Source organism: Pyxicephalus adspersus, chromosome 4 (genome assembly GCF_032062135.1).
Source record: "Pyxicephalus adspersus chromosome 4, UCB_Pads_2.0, whole genome shotgun sequence".
Lineage (NCBI taxonomy): Eukaryota > Metazoa > Chordata > Amphibia > Anura > Pyxicephalidae > Pyxicephalus > Pyxicephalus adspersus.
The window spans coordinates 130,528,403-130,545,865 of NC_092861.1; the positions used below are offsets into that span (position 1 = coordinate 130,528,403).

At 36.9% G+C, this 17,463-nt stretch overlaps 1 protein-coding gene across 2 annotated transcripts in view; it reads right to left on the bottom strand.

Moving 5' to 3' along the window:
* SNAP25 (synaptosome associated protein 25) overlaps positions 1 to 17,463 on the bottom strand; it is a 64,569-nt gene that overhangs the window by 21,906 nt on the left and 25,200 nt on the right. For both annotated transcript variants that reach the window (XM_072409626.1, XM_072409627.1), the window contains exons 2-3: positions 11,691 to 11,816; positions 7,376 to 7,417 (exon numbers count right to left, since the gene is read on the bottom strand). In XM_072409626.1, coding sequence (XP_072265727.1) covers positions 7,376 to 7,417; positions 11,691 to 11,762 — 114 coding nt within the window. In that variant the 5' untranslated portion in view covers positions 11,763 to 11,816. The remainder of the gene's footprint in view (positions 1 to 7,375; positions 7,418 to 11,690; positions 11,817 to 17,463) is intronic.

The window sequence follows — 17,463 nt, forward strand, 5'->3', positions numbered from 1 at the left end:
AAATATATACACTTTCTGATAACAAGTACCCTAAATGTATGAATCAGGAATATTATGTGAAACCTACACTAGGAAGTGGTTACATATAAACCTCAGTTCAACTTGTAATGTTTATTATATTTCGATGTAAAAATGTATAACGTAAATAAATAAAAAAAAATAAAGTACAAACAACCCAAAGCCATCATAGTTTATCTGTGAAATTGCAACAATAAGTATATATGATCCTTCAGAACCTCTGCCAAAGTTCCCAACTGTTAAAAAAAATTGAGTATTTTATTGTTAACCAGAAATATCCATCAATGTTTTGGATCCCTACATATTTTCACTTGTATGTGCACATGTATTTATCTGTCTATCTGAACCGAAAAAACACATTTATTTAAACTGCTGATGTGATGCAAAGGAAACACATTTCAGGTAAATGAATGCACGCATCATTATGCTTCATCTTTTAGCTGCTGCATGCTGATAGAGGTTGTGATCTGGGGTAGATCTACACTGAGGGGTCAGCATAAGGGTATAACCTGCAATCTACACTGAAGGTAGTTCACAGCACATGGGTGAAGGGCATATGTTGGTTCTTTTTCATACATGTCCTAGCAGTGGTCTGAGGGCTTTGTTTTTGCAGCAATCATGTAATAATTTCGCTTTGTGAATCGTGCATCTTGTTTGATCCATAAATTCGCAATATACCAAACAAGAATTTTTCAAGGAAATCAAATTTTTTTTGAACCAGATTAAGAAAACGGACAGTTGCTTGGCAAACACATCGCTTATGTCATTGTACCTGTCAGCCTGATGCAGCATAATGTAACAATGTCATGCTTAGCAATAATCTTTCTGATCAAGCTTGATATACAAAGGCCCATTAATATGGATCTAGCACTTTGAAGATGAAAAGAAACATTATAACAAAAGCATTAAGCATGTCCACTAACATGTCACACAAAGCACAAAAGAGACATTAGAAATCAAAGACATTACTCGTGTGAAAACATAAGAAGACATCAGTATGTCATGTCTATAGCCCACGCTGGCCACTTTAAAGGAAACATGTCATAGGAGAAATATACAGGCCGCCCCTGATAACCTCAAATTCTAAAATTCTATTTTGCCTAGATGCCATACTAAACGTTTGGCTTCAGGGCTGTCTGAGGCTATCCACACATGTATAGTGTTCAAATATTTTGAGATTTTGCATCGGAATTGTCAGTTAGGTTTGAAAATCTTTTTTGTGATGGTAAATTCCGGTGTTTGATCCTAAAATCCCATACGTGATGCCGCATCCTAATTACATCATATCCAACCAAACCACACTAAACCGGTGGGACTTTAAAGATGTAATTACAATCTACTTTTCCCTAATGGGGTAACAACCCTGAAACATTCCAAAGTTGGTAAGAGTTTACATCCCACAATTTAACCTCCTTATATTAGTACTTGATTACCAAAGTCCTTGTGCTCCATAGATTTTTGCTGGCCAATTGTTATCCACAAAAGAGAGGGAGTAAGTAAAAATGCCTCTAGTGGACTGTTCCACTTAAAGAGTTTCACGTACTAGAAGTGCACATTGTATGAAGGTGAAGTTAAAATATGGGAATATTCCAATGAAGGAAGAAGAGAAAAGCCAATGGGATTAAAAAAAACCATCCCATGTCTTCTTCTTCTCCTCTTCAAACTAACACAACTCACAGTATCAGAATGGGTGGGGAACCGAGAGAAAAGCAGCTAGTCAGCATCTCCTAACTGATGTAAAGCAGGAATAAATTTATGGTGTTGTCACTACCATCACTACCATCCACCATTGATGTGGATTCTGATATCAATCAGTCTACGTAGGTGAGAGGGGCAGGAGATGTTTCATTTGTAGATTGTGATTATGCCTCTCCTAAAGCTAGGTACACACTTGCAAAAATTATCAATAGAAAATGAATGACTAACGATTATGCACGATTATGCACAATTATTTGAACGATTGTATTGTGCACAACTCTGTACATGCTGTAACAATACGATCGTTCAAATATAATCCACCAATAGTGTACACACGCTAGATACGATCGTTTGAACGATGCAGGAAGTAACATGTAAAAGAGAAAGTGTACTGCAGAACCATCCACGATCACTGAACGACCGTACATACAATAGATAGTGAACGATCGTCGCTCAATCAGATCTGCCAGGATGGTCGTTCGTTTCCAGCGACAATCCTTGTTCGTCAGCGTCGTTGTGCACTTTTTCTGTTAACGATAATCGGATGATCAGCCGCTGGTCGTTCCTTTCCAATGATAATTATTGCAAGTGTGTACGCAGCTTAAGTTCTACCTCTTCTATGTGGTTAGTTTAGTTGGATATTTTAAATTATGAGTTATGTAGAAATTATAATAGTTTTTTTTAACAAGGTCATTCAATCAAAATAAATATGGAAGATATTAAAGAAAATGTTTTGGTTATTCCACATCCAACTAGTCATCTATTTCAAAACTACATCCAATCCAGCCCAAAGGAGGCATTCTATGAAACCTATTCTATAGGAGGTCAAATACCAGTTTTCAGAATTGTATTTATTAAATAAAGAATATATAGATTATGGTTCATTTACCACATATTTGTTAGTGTTTCACGGCATTTATAAACCATTTTTTACCTAGTCATTATACCAGGACTCCCCCAAACACACATGCAAGCTAGAATGCTTGCTAGATTTGATGTAATGACTTCAGTATGAATGGTGCTTGCTGTGCTCTATTTCAGGGATGTGCCCCTTCAAAACAGACATACTCTCTCCAGAGTACTACTTGATACATTCAAGTCTGTAGGTCTTCAAATGGGAGTAGTATGGACCAGAGTTCTCCCCAGCTCCCTTTTAGCCAGGCACACCACCCGGCACTTTTCACTACCACCCAAGTGATTTTGGGTGCTTACTGAAATGTTGGGTTACAATACGGGGGCTGCAGCTTATTCACACCTAGCTAAAGAGATTTTCTAAGGAGAATACTGCCCTGGGCCCTACAGTCTAGTGGGCAAGCTAGAGACTACATTTACTAAAGGACATTTCGATTTGAGCCTAGGAATGCTAGATAAGAGGTAGCTTTTTTCTCTTTTGCAAACAATTAAAAGTGAGTTGCCTAATCTAGCGGCAGAACAGAATGATTAAGAACTTGCAGAGCCACTCTCTGGAGATCAAGTAATTTTTTATTTCTTTTTTTCTGTGGGCTGTTGTTAGTCTGCGCTTAAAAGGTGACCCTGAATTTAAGATACACAACATGCTGCATTCAATAATCGCTCTTCTGATAATGTTCTAGAAGCATGGTTGGTGGCAGTAGCAGAGGAATCTGTAAAAAAAGATGTAACAATTCATATGGTCCAGCAGAAGAAGGGTGGCCACACATTTTAGACAAATGCAAAATTCTACAAATCCTTCACTGACCTGGCGGATGCTATAGAAAAGATAGCATAAGCTGCTTATATCCTCAGCTGCAAGAGTCTTTAAATCAAAAATATCTACTTTGAGGAGCTTATTTTATTTAAGACTGATTGCTTGAGAGCACACAATATAAGTGAGAACATCACCAGATATTTTATAGATATATTAAAGAGAAGCAACATGAGCAGAGACAATAGGGTAAATGCTTAAAATTGTTTAAATCTAGTATTCTATCATTCTGATAATTCTATCTACTAATATATCCAATACTTTGGTAAATATCTCCAAAGGTAGGAATGAATAACTGCTTCCACCAGGAATCTGCTACTATGGATTGGGCAAACTGATTATTTTTCAACATAGCACCAGTTTACACACTGGGGTTAAGTCACTAAGAAGATTTTGTAATGTTATACATGAGTTCTGGGGTTGTTGTATGCGACCAATATATCCGCTATCCTTGAGTTTTCTGGGAGGACTTCCAAAGGTTTTTAAATTTGCCAATGTGGTTCCTATGCAGATGTATAATGGCTGGAGGCTGATATAGGTGACCAACATATTGTATTTAGGAGAATTGTGTAAATTGGGGAAGTTCAGAGAATTTTGGACATGCTATAGTAGATAGTATTGGTTACTTTTGAACATGTAAATTGTATATACAGTTGTTATTATTTTGGGACAGAACTCCCTATTCAATTAAGGATATTGCAAGGTCAACACTTACTATTTCTGTAAATGGCTCACTTTATTTCTCAGATATCTATAAAAAGCCCACAGCTAAACCCCAAGGAGATATAAAAGTCTGATAGCTCAGACTAAGAAAAGCACCACAAGGCATACTCAGTGGAGTTTTGCTTTACCTTACATCTAAATCCTTAATGGACAACAATTAGTTAGATAAAGCATTGTGTATTCTAAACAATAACTGTGTAATCTTTTCATGAAATACCTTTTAAAGTTTTCACTTTTTGTATAATTTTTTCTACATTTCAGGGTTGCAAATCTCCTCCAGCATTATTCTGCTATTTCTGGTCTAAACATATTTGTTTTAGTGCCAGCTACACATTAGTGATCTGGATCATATTACTGATGACGGTGACGATTGGGAACAAGCTACGTAATATGTGTTGGAGAGCCACCTGCAACCTCAACCAGGTGCAAGTAAGAGAATGAATACAAAGGCACACAACTAAAAGCTGGCATTGTCTGAACAAGGCCATGGATAGGTATCATTCAACTAAAAAGAGAGCTAGTGCTACACAATGGAGTCCTGGTGCCGGACACCCAACACAACAGAGAAGAATGTCTGATAGGAATACCATCAGAGATGGGTTATTACTACAGTAAAAGCTTTTTACATTTTTAAATTTGTTGGCTTATTCGTTTCATTTGAAAAAAACACACTTTAAGTTATAAGCATTATTATAAAATAAATGGCATAGTTTGTATCTCTGAGTTAAATAAAGAGTTCTAGAAGACGTTGAAATAAATGAATGAGATAAAGATGTGAAATGACACAATGACATGTCCTACGGTAATAGAAGACGCTAAGAAGAAGTGTCAACAGCCCAGAGACTCATGGACATCATGCAGACAAGACAAGCTTAGAATAGTTTAAAGTCACTGATTAAAAGTGAAAATTCCCAATAAGCCAAACGCGTCACTGAATGTTGCAGCATAAACATTCTCTTTACATTGCTAACCTAACATGTGATGTCAGCAGATATATATATATATATATATAATTATTATTGGAGAAAGCAGAGGTGCAAAAATATGGGATGAATATCATGGATATAATATAATGAATATTATGTCTGATGGGTCTAATGTGCCAACCAAAGATGGGAACTCACACCCCTGATAATTCTATTTCTTGGCTCCAGGTGACCAAATATACCAGAGATGTCCTCCATAGTCATGGCCAAATCAGAAAAACAAAAATATCTGCTATCTGTAGTAAATGGTTTCATAGTACAAATAAATAAGTGGTGTTATATGAAACACATTAAACATTTTCTTTTTCCATGTTTCATCCCACCTAGATCATACTGTATAGACCTTATGGCTCTTAACAATAGTTAATAGGGCTCATACATATTAAAAGAAACTAATAGTTTGGTGTTAACTTCATTTAGGACCCATTCACTTTGGTACATTGCATTACTGCGCCAAAAAGAATAGGCCCCTTTGTGGTTAAAAACTTTTAGTTATTTTTTATTTTGCTACATAAAAAAACTTTTTTGTTTATACCTAAATATATAACGAAAAAGGATTCCCAGAGCACTAAACTGAGAGCACAGCAGTAATTATCTCTCCCAGACATGTTGTGTTTGATCTAAACCTTGAACACAGTTATACAGAGGGAGGAGAGAGAAAGAGATTAAATCTTGTGATAGATCTTTTTTTGTGTTCAGCCTGAGTTATTGAACTCTGTTAGCAACATGCATTTTGCAACAGGAAAACACTGGAAAGGAAAAGAAAGTGCAAAAGAGCTTAAAACTTCATCTGCTGGATAGACATAAAATACAAAATATTTATATGCAATATTTTCATGCGTTTACATGCAGTATTTCCATTGTAACAGAAGCCTTCTAAATACTTCTTGGCCATACTCACCTGGCAATACGTTTAAACACTCCTGTCACCAAGCACTACAGCCACTTCCATACCACATACTTGGACTGGAGGTGTCAAATGCCAAATCCCCCACTGTGCTCAAAGATTTCTCTCATCAGCTTCAACGTCATTACTTTTATGTTCTGTAGTGACATAGGAATAGCAGATGGAGCCACAGTGGGTGGTGGAGGAAGCAGGCATCGGACTAGGCTGGAGGTGGTAAGTGCTGGAGTCTCTACCAGAGGAGTAACCACTCAAAGACAGTGGAGCTTGGACTTGCTGCCTACAGGAGAAGTAGGCATATAGAGCCTTCACATACAGGAATCTTTAATTCTGTTTCTTTTAAAGCAAAGGGGTCTCTTAAAGCTCATAGGCTAGATGTGGTCCAACTGTGGATTTCCTGTACAGGTAGTCCCCGAGTTAAGGACATTCAACATACGGACAACTCTTAGATAGGAACGGGGATTCCCTGCTTTCTTCTGTGCAGGATGGAAGATTGATGAGAGGCAGTTTGCATGACTTGCAGAAGAAATCTTTTGCTGAGGTTGTGGGTGATCTTAAGAGCTGTGCTTTTCTGCAACTTCTTGTAACTTTTTAATGACCAAGACAAACTCTGCAGGTGTTTCTTTTAGCATATCAAAGCACTGCTTACTGAAGAAGTTAATGAATGTCTAGACTCCATAAAGTTTTTTGTATGCTTATGTTGCCTTGTTTTATGTTGAGACCAACATCTGTCTTAATTGCATTTATTAAAATAATGTACCTGTTCCAACTTACATACAAATTCAACATAAGAACAAACCTACAGTCCCTATCTCTTATGTAAGCTGGGGACTACCAGTATTTATTCTACCACTTTAACATAGCCAATTAAATAAATCTCCTTGGTTTTCAGAACAAAATGTAATACAGTAATCAGAAAATAAAGTACGCATCTGTACACACGCAAATATGTTCTTAGCTAATACAATTTTATGTTAGCTAAAAAGGAAACAATTATCTGAAGTGGATTATATGTAATATATTAGACCACAGGTTAGGTAAAAATAGACATCGTGCGTAAATATGGGCAAACATGACTCACTAATCGTCTGTCTGTAAAGCCTTTTACTGATACATTCTTCATTTATAAATACTAAATTCTATTAGGTTGAATTGTACTCTATAATAAAGATGTAAAAATAACACTGTGTCGGATTTAAATGTGTATAGTCTCAGGTAATGTTTTTTTTTTTTTTGTTCATAGTACACTATTAATATTTTAAATGTCAACTGTGGATTTAAACTAATAACGATCTGTATAAAGAAGGAAAGGATTTTTCTTACCCCTTCAACATACTGTAGCATTCGGCGAGTGCTTTCCAGTGACTGAAAAAGAAATAGACAAATATACAAAGGTTTAACATAAGGAAGATACTGAAAGAAATAAAACAATGTTACAATTCCATTTTTATATTTCAGTAACATGATTTTAAATCAGTGAATGTCTGCCAAGAGGGTGGGGGAGTTTCTCTGGACCATTAAAATGGATTTACAGGAAAGCAAATAATCTGATTCTCCTTCAGAATGGCAATGCTTTTGAAATGTTACCAACCTCGCCTCTTCTTTCTTTTCCAGAATTGTTGTTGCTACTATGGGCTACTCTACCCATGTAGGGTGCTACCAAGCCAATGTTCTATTTTTTAATAACTGGAAAGGTTGATCCATTACTAATTACCAAACTAAAAAATAAATGCTATATAGTACGGTGATGAGAGTGCTCTTGTAAAATGTACCACTTCAGCCCAGTACATACTGATTTGTTATTTTGTTTCTTTGCCACCCTGAAGATCATTACATTCGCCAAGCATTCACAAAGCAATTAAAAGATGTAAGCAGCTTTCCTGAAGACCTTAAGACACCCTTTAGCTTCAAGGATGGAATATTGAATAACAACGTTGATGGAAATGTTGCCCGCTGACATATACTAGCTTTTAGAATGCTCCAGCTAGGATTGAAACTCAAATCCTGACAAAACATTTTTCCTAAAAGCCAAGCTCAGTTCTGCTTTATTTATCACTGTAATGCAGCAATATTTTTCTACTGTCTTACAGTAAGAGTTTATAAAACCTAGTTCTACCAGCACATATCAGAATATCAATGTATTATCAGAATGTTAAGCCTTGTACAGACACACAATAATTGTTGCTGGAAATGTTCTTTAGTGGGTGGTTCTGTTTAAAGCTGCTGACCCTGAAAATAAAATATAAAAAAAAAAAAAGAATTTTGCAGCTGGTACATTAAACTTACAATCCCAGGTACAGGAATACACACAGCATGACATCTCAACTAAGTCCTGGTATTTTTTTTTTTCTGTATTTATACAGAAATCTACAGGGTACATAAAATCATTTAAATCAGTCTTATAATCTGCCCTACTAAATAGAAAGGGCAACTTTTTAAATGGGAAAAATCAACTAATCTACCATTAGGCATTTGGGTGGACATAAAAATTCTATACATCTAGTGTCCTGGGTGAATGTCCATCCGATGAGTATATGAGTGCTAACTACACTGCTTTGAACTTTTAACCATGGGGGAGTTTTTCAAAAGTTCAAACTGAGCACATCAAATCTAATAAAATTTAAAAAATATTATAGTTACTAAAATATAGTACCTGTAAAAATATAAATCCACTTTGTGTGCACATTTACAACATCTAGATCAGGGGTGTCAAACTCTGGCCCGCAATGTCCTTTCTTTTGGCCCCCAAAGGAATCCTAAATATGAACTGCAGCTGGTCCGCCGCTACTACAAATCCTGACATAATTCGCAACTATAGACCTCTCTGCCTATGCGTGGCCCCGCATTGGACTTTTTTATAGACGCAAGTAATGACAGGAATTGTAATAGCGGTGCTATTTCAATGAAGAGGGAGTTCCAATGGCGGGCCCTGCCTCAATTTTTTCTATAAATTTCAAGGTTGGCCTGCAAATTTGTCTTGTTTTTAACTTGGGCCTTCTGTGTATTTGAGTTTGACACCCCTGAAATATATACTGCATTTGTAATTTGTAAGTAATAGTGGCATGATCCCTGTATGTACCCGATGTAGGGAGCAAACTGTAGGAGGTACTCAGCAGGTCCTCCCACTACAAGCTGCCTGCAGGAATCTACAAAGAGGCAGACAAAAGACCAGTCACCCTGCACAAGAAGAGAGAGCTGCAGTGACCGGTCTTTATTACAGGAATCTCCTGCACAGAACCATAGTGCAGGAGTCGTTTCATGCTGAATTCAGATTCTGCTCAGATCTGGAAGAAATACACAAACGAGATCAAGATTCAATCAAGAATACAAACGCTTCTTGTATTTCGACAATATTTGCTTACACTAGAATTTAGTATTAGGTTTCCTTAAGACCTATGGGGTCTGATTTATTAAAGTTCTCCGAGGCTGGAGACGATAGACTTTCATCAGTGAAGCTGGGTGATCCAGCAAACTTGGAATGGATCACACTTGTCCAGGATTGCTAGCAAATAGCAAATGACTTTGCAGTAATCCATTCCAGGTTTGCTGGATCCCCCATCTTCACTGATGAAAGTGTATTCTTTTCAGCCTTGGAGAGCTTTAATAAATCAGGCCCATTGATCTAAAACAGCATGGTTTTCCACTCCTAGAAGCATAACAAAATGCATCAAGGTCAAAATATTTGCACATTTTCCCTTTGTGTTTGCCTTTCCCTTGCATTTGCTTGCTTTTCACTTTCTTTGCAGAGCGGCTATTCCTCCAGAAGAGGAAAAACACCCATGTTGCCAGAATCCTGCAACTCCAGCACAATGCAAACACATGCACAAAACAGTTCCTAACCGCTTCTATTCAATTGAATGGGAACGAGTGGGAGTCTGATTTTAGTCTTAACATACAAAAGGAGCAAAAAGTGAAAAAGCTGTTGAGCAAACCATCTCCGTCTACATCCACCTGCTCCACCTGTCACATGTAGAGAACATGTTGTGTCTATTTATTAAAACAGCTGGGTAGAGAGAGGAGAAATCAGGTGAGGCTTCAGAAAGGCGAATGAATGGCAGCCACACATCTAACCAAATATTTTCCACTATATTGTAAAACATACAGATCATAAGACAAACAGGGTGGTGTATAACTCTTCAGGATTTGACTGATCGGTATAACCTGGTATTGTAAGTAAATCAAATCAAGCAGGCTGGGTTATATCAGCCACCACTAAACAGCTCTCTGTTGATAATTAGCTTATTGATTACTCTGGTTAATTATATAGGAAGTTCATTATTGTGATGGTGACAAGGTGTACCAGGAAATGCCAATAACAGCTGATAAAAGGTTCTGTGCTGTTTAAGCAACAAATGAGGTTTTTTGTTATTAGAAATGCTAGACGGGCAGACTGGAATAGACAAAGACAAATAAAAATGTTGTTTAAGTATACATTTATCATAATATATCAGAAGTCATGAAGACAGAAATACAAATTACTGAAAAATCGTACTGAATATTGTATTACTGTTTTTTTAGGGTGCAGATTCTGATGCAGATCACTGATTTAAAAAGATGTTAAACTGGGGTAAGTAAGGGAGTCCTTTCTGAAACCTTACTGACTGCATGCTTGTTCTAATCCAGTGACTCTGTAGATGCTAAATTCAGGATTATGATACAGCCCTGTTTTTGCACCTTTAAATACAAGTCAGTGATAACTGTGTCAGTGATAGCTGATAGTGTCAGTCCGTGATAGCTCTTGTATTTTTATCTTTATCTCAAGAAAGTAACTATAGCCATTGCAGGCCATGCATCTGCCATAGGCTGTGCAGAGATCACTCTGCACTATGTCTTTCTTTAGCAGATTTTTGTTTTGAGTTAATAAAGCTTCATACACATGTCTAATATCTGAAATAATCACAGGACCCACATTGCAGTTTCATTCTATGGAGAGAAGGAGAGGGGAGGATGCAGCAAGAGCCTCTCAATGCGTCCTCCCCCATTGAGAAATACAGCATTTGCCTACAGTCAGTTGTTTACTGACATGTCATGGTAAATCACTAAACTACATCAGGGACTGCTGTATACTTAATAGTCTCAGGGACAATTATCTAGTTCAGTGATCGCCAACCTTTTCGGACCCACGGACCACAAAATTTACAGACTGCGCATGTGGGGGGCACTGGGTGTCACTCAAAGGGGAAGAAACTTCCCCCATTGTGACGTCAGGATGCCAGAACCTGTCCACTTTCCCAACGATGTCCAGAGACAACCCGACCATTTCCCTGAGCCTGCGATTTATACGAGGGACATGGTCTGTGGCTCTGCCGATGCGCCCTCCCAGTGGGGTCTTTCTCCTGACCGCGCTGAGGGGGGGCGCACCGGTCAGAGCAGCGGACCACCAACATTTTCTCATGGACCACCAGTTGGCGACCGTTAATCTAGAATGTGTATGTAGGGTAAGTCAAATTGTACTGAAGCCAGAAACAGGCATAAAACTAGCATTTGTAGGACCAAAACCTCACCTTGGCTTTCTTTATATATTAGTGGTGATCTAAGGTGGACATACCTTCCCTCCATGTATAAAACTAGAGGCAATGATAATACACTAATGTATGTACTGAAATATCAAATACAACATAACCCTCATTGCACTCACCTCATCGGCCAGCTGGTCTGCACGCCGTTGCATCTCTTCCAACTCATTGCGCATGTCAGCGTCGTCTGCCATTGTGATTGGATGTGTTCTTTGGGGATGGGGAGCGAGAAATGTACAACCTCAGACCTGTAAAATATCAGATTTGAAGTGTTAAACCTTTATGTAAACAATTTAATAATAATACAATTACAATAGTTTTATTTAACATTCCTAAATCAATAAAATATTAAATAGTTCAACAAAGCAATGAATTGACAAGCTGTACAAATACTGTAATGACTCGTATAGTCCAAAAATAACCCATAATGAACATAAGTGAGGACAATATACATAAATATTTACAATTTATAATGAAGTGCCTTTAAAAAAGCATTCTTAATAAGACGTATGCTGTTTTAAGACAAAGCAGTTTTCAAGACCACAGGTGTCTAGTAAAGGCAATATCACTTTAATCAGAAAGTTACCTGCATGACATGAAAAAAGACAAATGGAGAATATTTTTGTAAATATTTGAACAAGAAATAATATGTGATGATGCCGAGTGTGCTTAACAGCTGTGCTGCAGGTAAACATTGGTGAACAATGTATGCATCGGAGAATGAAGCTCCCTGACCTGGGGCTATGCTATGGAGTATTTATGTTGGACTGACCTGCTCTATAAATAATGCAACCCCTCTATGTGATGATAAAAATAACACTTTAATTATATCTCAGGAGATGAGATGTGCTAGCAGCACCTTCATTACTTATGCTGTACAGTGCTAAATGAAATTACTGCTATGCCAGCTTCAACCATAGCCAAGTTCATCAAAGAGCTTAATAACACTATACATATATATTGCCTTTAGTATTACTTTTTCTATTTTTCACTGTACTTACAGTGATAGTATATATACAGTTATAGTATATCCTAACCTCTGTCTCTGTTACTTTCTCAGACAGATTAACTGGTTTTTGAGTTGTGAACCAGACACATAAATGGTGAATTACAAAAAATCAGTTTTGAAAAGTTCAGTTTTGATTGCTTTATGGCAATTTTTGACCCAATGTGGACCGCAGACTCAACACTAGTCCCAACTACTCCTGTTTTAGTGAATGGAAGCAGCTGGGAATTTTGACACGGATTACGGCGCGGTTCCAGAGGGTGAAAGTTGCTTTTGACTCTGCAGTTACTTTTTCTCATGTGGAGGAAGAACCACAATCAATTTTGCTTACTTCACTGAGCTTTGATTGCACATATTTTTCATGCCATGGAGATGATTTATTAAAGCTCTCCAAGTCTGAAGAGCATACACTTTCATCAGTGAAGCTGGGTGATCTAGCAATCCTGGAATGGATTTCCTAAAAGTCATTTGCTATTTGTTAGCAAACCTTTTCAATTGTAGACCAGATCTATTCCAGGTTTGCTGGATCACCCAGCTTAACTGATTAAAGTGTATCATCTGCAGTCTTGGAGGGCTTTCACTAATATTAGTACAATGGTTTTATGTAATAAAGACAATGTTTTCCAGGTGCCTTGTGGCTTTTGCAGTGCTCCAAAAAAAACCTATTGTTAATACTTCTTGTATGTAATAGCTCCTTACAAGTATATACAAAATCATTAAAGTTTGTGGAATCTTTCTTGCTGCATTATAAAAGCTCAGTCACAACATAAAAACTAACATTTCTGGGCCGCACAGGGTCCTTTTCTGAAGGGAACAGTGTCTCAATGTTGCCTTAACAAGAACCCTTCCTCTATTACAAGGTTTCCTGTAAGGAGAGCATTCCTACCAAGGACAATATATAAAACCCGTCATACACCTGCATAATGGTAGCTTGAAAAGCATTATCATTCAATGAAAGGGAATGTATTGTGGTTTGTGTTTATTTTTTGTGATTTTATTATTGTCAGAACTAAAACAAAATTACATTTTTATCAAAATGTTTTACAATAATATTTACATTACATTATTATGAGATATTAATACTATACAATCTTTTACCCAAATAAACAATAGAGCCTGATCATTGATAAGTTTCAAAGGTGGGAGATGCCTCTTAGGGTAATACATCATGCTTTGAGAATCCTTTTTCATTATATATATATATATATATATATATATTATATTTATATAATCAAACTAAAACACTGTTTATTTTGATACTAATATCTTATTCTCAGCAGCCTTATATGCCAACCTAGATAATGCCCCAGGGCAACAACAGTGTAATATTTCTCTTTTGGCATATTGAATATTTAAAGAGATTAATACTATGTGTTTTTTTCGATAAAGCAGACGATAATGAGCTATTTGCAGTACCTTTCAACACCCAATGAGAAATCATCTTGACAATTTGATTCTATTTTGCTGCAAATTTCTATATAAATAGGTAAGAAAGATAATCACATTCAGTCTGATTTTTCCATTGTTTCAGCTTTAGGGAGAACAGCAGCAGCAGATCTTCAATTGATTTGGAGGGATAAGCTTTCATTCATGCTTTATTTTAGACCATGTAGTTCAGAGTACTATGCAGCATGGCAAAGATTAAATAGAATGGAAGCCGAGGATTTATGCGAGCACTAATAAAGAAGGCGAGTTTCTCCGGACCAATCAGCTAAATGACTGCTCCACGTGACCAGCTGGATGATATGATAAGCACTACGCTCTTCCCAGTCACTTGATGCAAAGATTAGAGCCCACACTGAGAAATCCTTCCTGCTTGACGGTCTTTGTGGGAAGAAAAAGCTTGCTGTCATGCTGCTTAGCAATGACAGTGACTGCAGATTACCTGCTGCAATTAACCTATTTCTAAATGTGAACTGTAATCAATCACGTCCAATTCTTTTTGCACTCTAATAATACTATGTGGGTATGCTGTGCCTCTAAGTAATATAATAAATCATTGGGATATGATATATACATATACTACATGTTATGCTTTGCAATGCATTTCTATATCAGGCTTAAAATTTACATTTGTTGCTGCAACACATTAAAGAGGGTAACTAAAAATAAAAATAAAAAATCTTCGGGTATAAACAATAGGCAGCTCTTTGCAACAGTTTCCAAAATCCTGAGATTAAAACTTAAATTGATGAAGGATTCCTATTGGATAGTTAGTCTAATATAGAAATGGCAAATAGAAATATGTTGGAGCAGAGGGTAGCACAAAGCTCTAACACTATCCGTGTCATAGCTTCAGCGGTCAGAGAAGCCTAAGATTTAACTGTAGGGAATTAGAGGCTGCTGCAGATATGGGCAGAGACAGAAAAGGCACACATACCCGCAACATTATAATAAATAAGGAAATATTTAACTAACATTTTGTGTACAGAATTCTTCTACTGAAATCTGTGCTTTGGAGAATACTGGATAAATAGGGGGATCATGTAAAGTTAATAACAAACTAATTTTGTGCTTACATTGGGTACCATGTTGTAAGACAAGTGTCTTATGCATTTTTGTATTGTCTATATGCATTACTGTAATGCAATTGTGTCAATGGGCCCATAACTTCTAATGTATTTCTCAAGAGCAAAAAATGCTAAACTGATACATATATAACAAAGCTGATAGACACCTAATGACTGTCACCCTATAGGTGGATATTTCTGAACAAGGACTTTCTTGACAAATATTATTTTACTAAAAGCGTTAAGCTTGGACACTTTTTGGATTATTAATAAAATGTTAATGCCTATATAATTTTTGGTGTTTGGGATCAGATCTGCTTTAATAATATTTGAGATGCAGTTGGAAGTATCACTCTGAAAATTGCCCCAGGAAAGCTGTCACGGAGAGATAAGCTTTCCTTATTGTTCTATCAGGCTCTTTTTAGTATTTGATTACAGTGATGGTGCAGGTGAAAGCGAGCACTGCTGCTTATCTATGGTAATACATGGGTTCTCCAATGTACACAGAGGTGTGAATATTCAACTGATGCGTAATTACAGATCACCTATGACAGATTACAGTAAGCCTGAGCCGAGAAATATTTAGAGGCTTCCAAACTAGTACACATGTCTGAATCTGACTTGACTATAGCCTCATGTAATGATCTGTACAGCCGTGCTCAAACTGTATTGCTCCGCGTCACATTGCTATTGGTGGTCTAAGGCAGTGAACCAGCCTATAGGGGCAGAGTGTGCATGGATGTTCTTATCGATCTGCTGCTCCAGGGACCAGACTATACTTTTGATTGCAGTATATATTCCTATATAAACAGAAGTAGGACCTCCAATCTCATTACAGTGCTTGGTGTAATCACTATTTGCCCATTTTTTATAAAATAAAAAAGTATATTTTAAGAATAGTATAATACAGTTATTCTGTGATTCCAGATTTTACCAGCAGTTGGCAGTGTATGTGAGAGTTTTGGATTTGGTAGAACCTAACATTATATATTTATACCCTGTATATAAATCGATATATAGAACTATCTTCCCGATTATTCACTTTCAGATCACTACAAATCACTACAAAGAGGGCATTCTTTGCGTCTGGAGGAAAAGAAGTTTAACCCCCCTAGCGGTCTAATTCCATCCAAATTTCCATGCAAAAAGCGGTACAAGTTTTTGCACGGAAATTTATTTTCATTGTAGGCTATAATTCTTAGGCATAACTCACCGATATTTAATAAATGTAATACATTTAATGATAAATTTTCAATAACAAAACACAAAAATCTGTAAAAAAAAAAAACGAAAAAAATATTTAAACATGTAATGTAAGTGTACAGTAGCATATATAATATATATATAATATAATTATATATAATATATAAATATTTCTTTGTATTGGACTCGATAGAGCTATTGTGTATTGAATCCAATACAAAATGATTTGAATTTCCAACCGATCCTTCCGCCCGCACCGACGTCACCAGGAAACCCCAGGGATTGTCTCTGCACTTCGCGGCTGGAGATCGAGGAGGAAGGACGTGTCCCCAGGACCTGCAGGGACCAGCAGGACGACGGAGGACGACAATGGAGCAAGGTGAGTATTTTTTTTTAGTTAAAAGCGACTCCAAGTGTGACTCGGGATTACCACTATTTGCAGGTAAAATCCACCCCGAGTCACACCCCGAGTCACAATCGGGATTATGGCTAGGGGGGTTAAGCTCCGGATAAGGAAGCAATTCTTCACTGTAAGGTCTGTGAAAATGTGGAATTGGCTCCCTCAGGAAGTAGTTTCAGCAACTACTATAGATTGATTTAAGAAAAAGCTGGGTGCTTTTCTAGAAGCACAGAATATAACTGGGTGTTAAAGTATTAAAGTAAAGATAACAGTGACCATTGATCCAGGGAACATCTGATTGCCTAATGGAATCAGGAAGGAATTTTTCTTTTTTATTTCCTCTGGACCAACTATATCCAATATTGAAAAAAATTATTGAAAACCCACTGGGTTTTATATCTGGGATACGTTTATTTCCCTAGTGGTTGAACTTGATGGATGTATGACTTTTTTCAACCTAACTATGTGACGGTTCCACGTCCATGTAAAAACAATTTACTGGTTTTTGTATCACCTTTTATTTGTGTCTACAGCAGATATATCAAAAACACCTTTTTAAAACAAACACCATATAATGATATCCTAATTACAGTTCAATTCAAACTAGAGCAAGCAAATAGAACACTGCACATCCTATTATTAGACCCAAGTGCTGTATCTCAGGCAGAGCTCAGGGGCTAAGTGGAATTCTGAAGTGTTTATATTACGCAGTAATCCAGTATTAACTCTGCTGATCTCTCACACAAATCCCAAAAGTGAACACACAGTTTGTCACA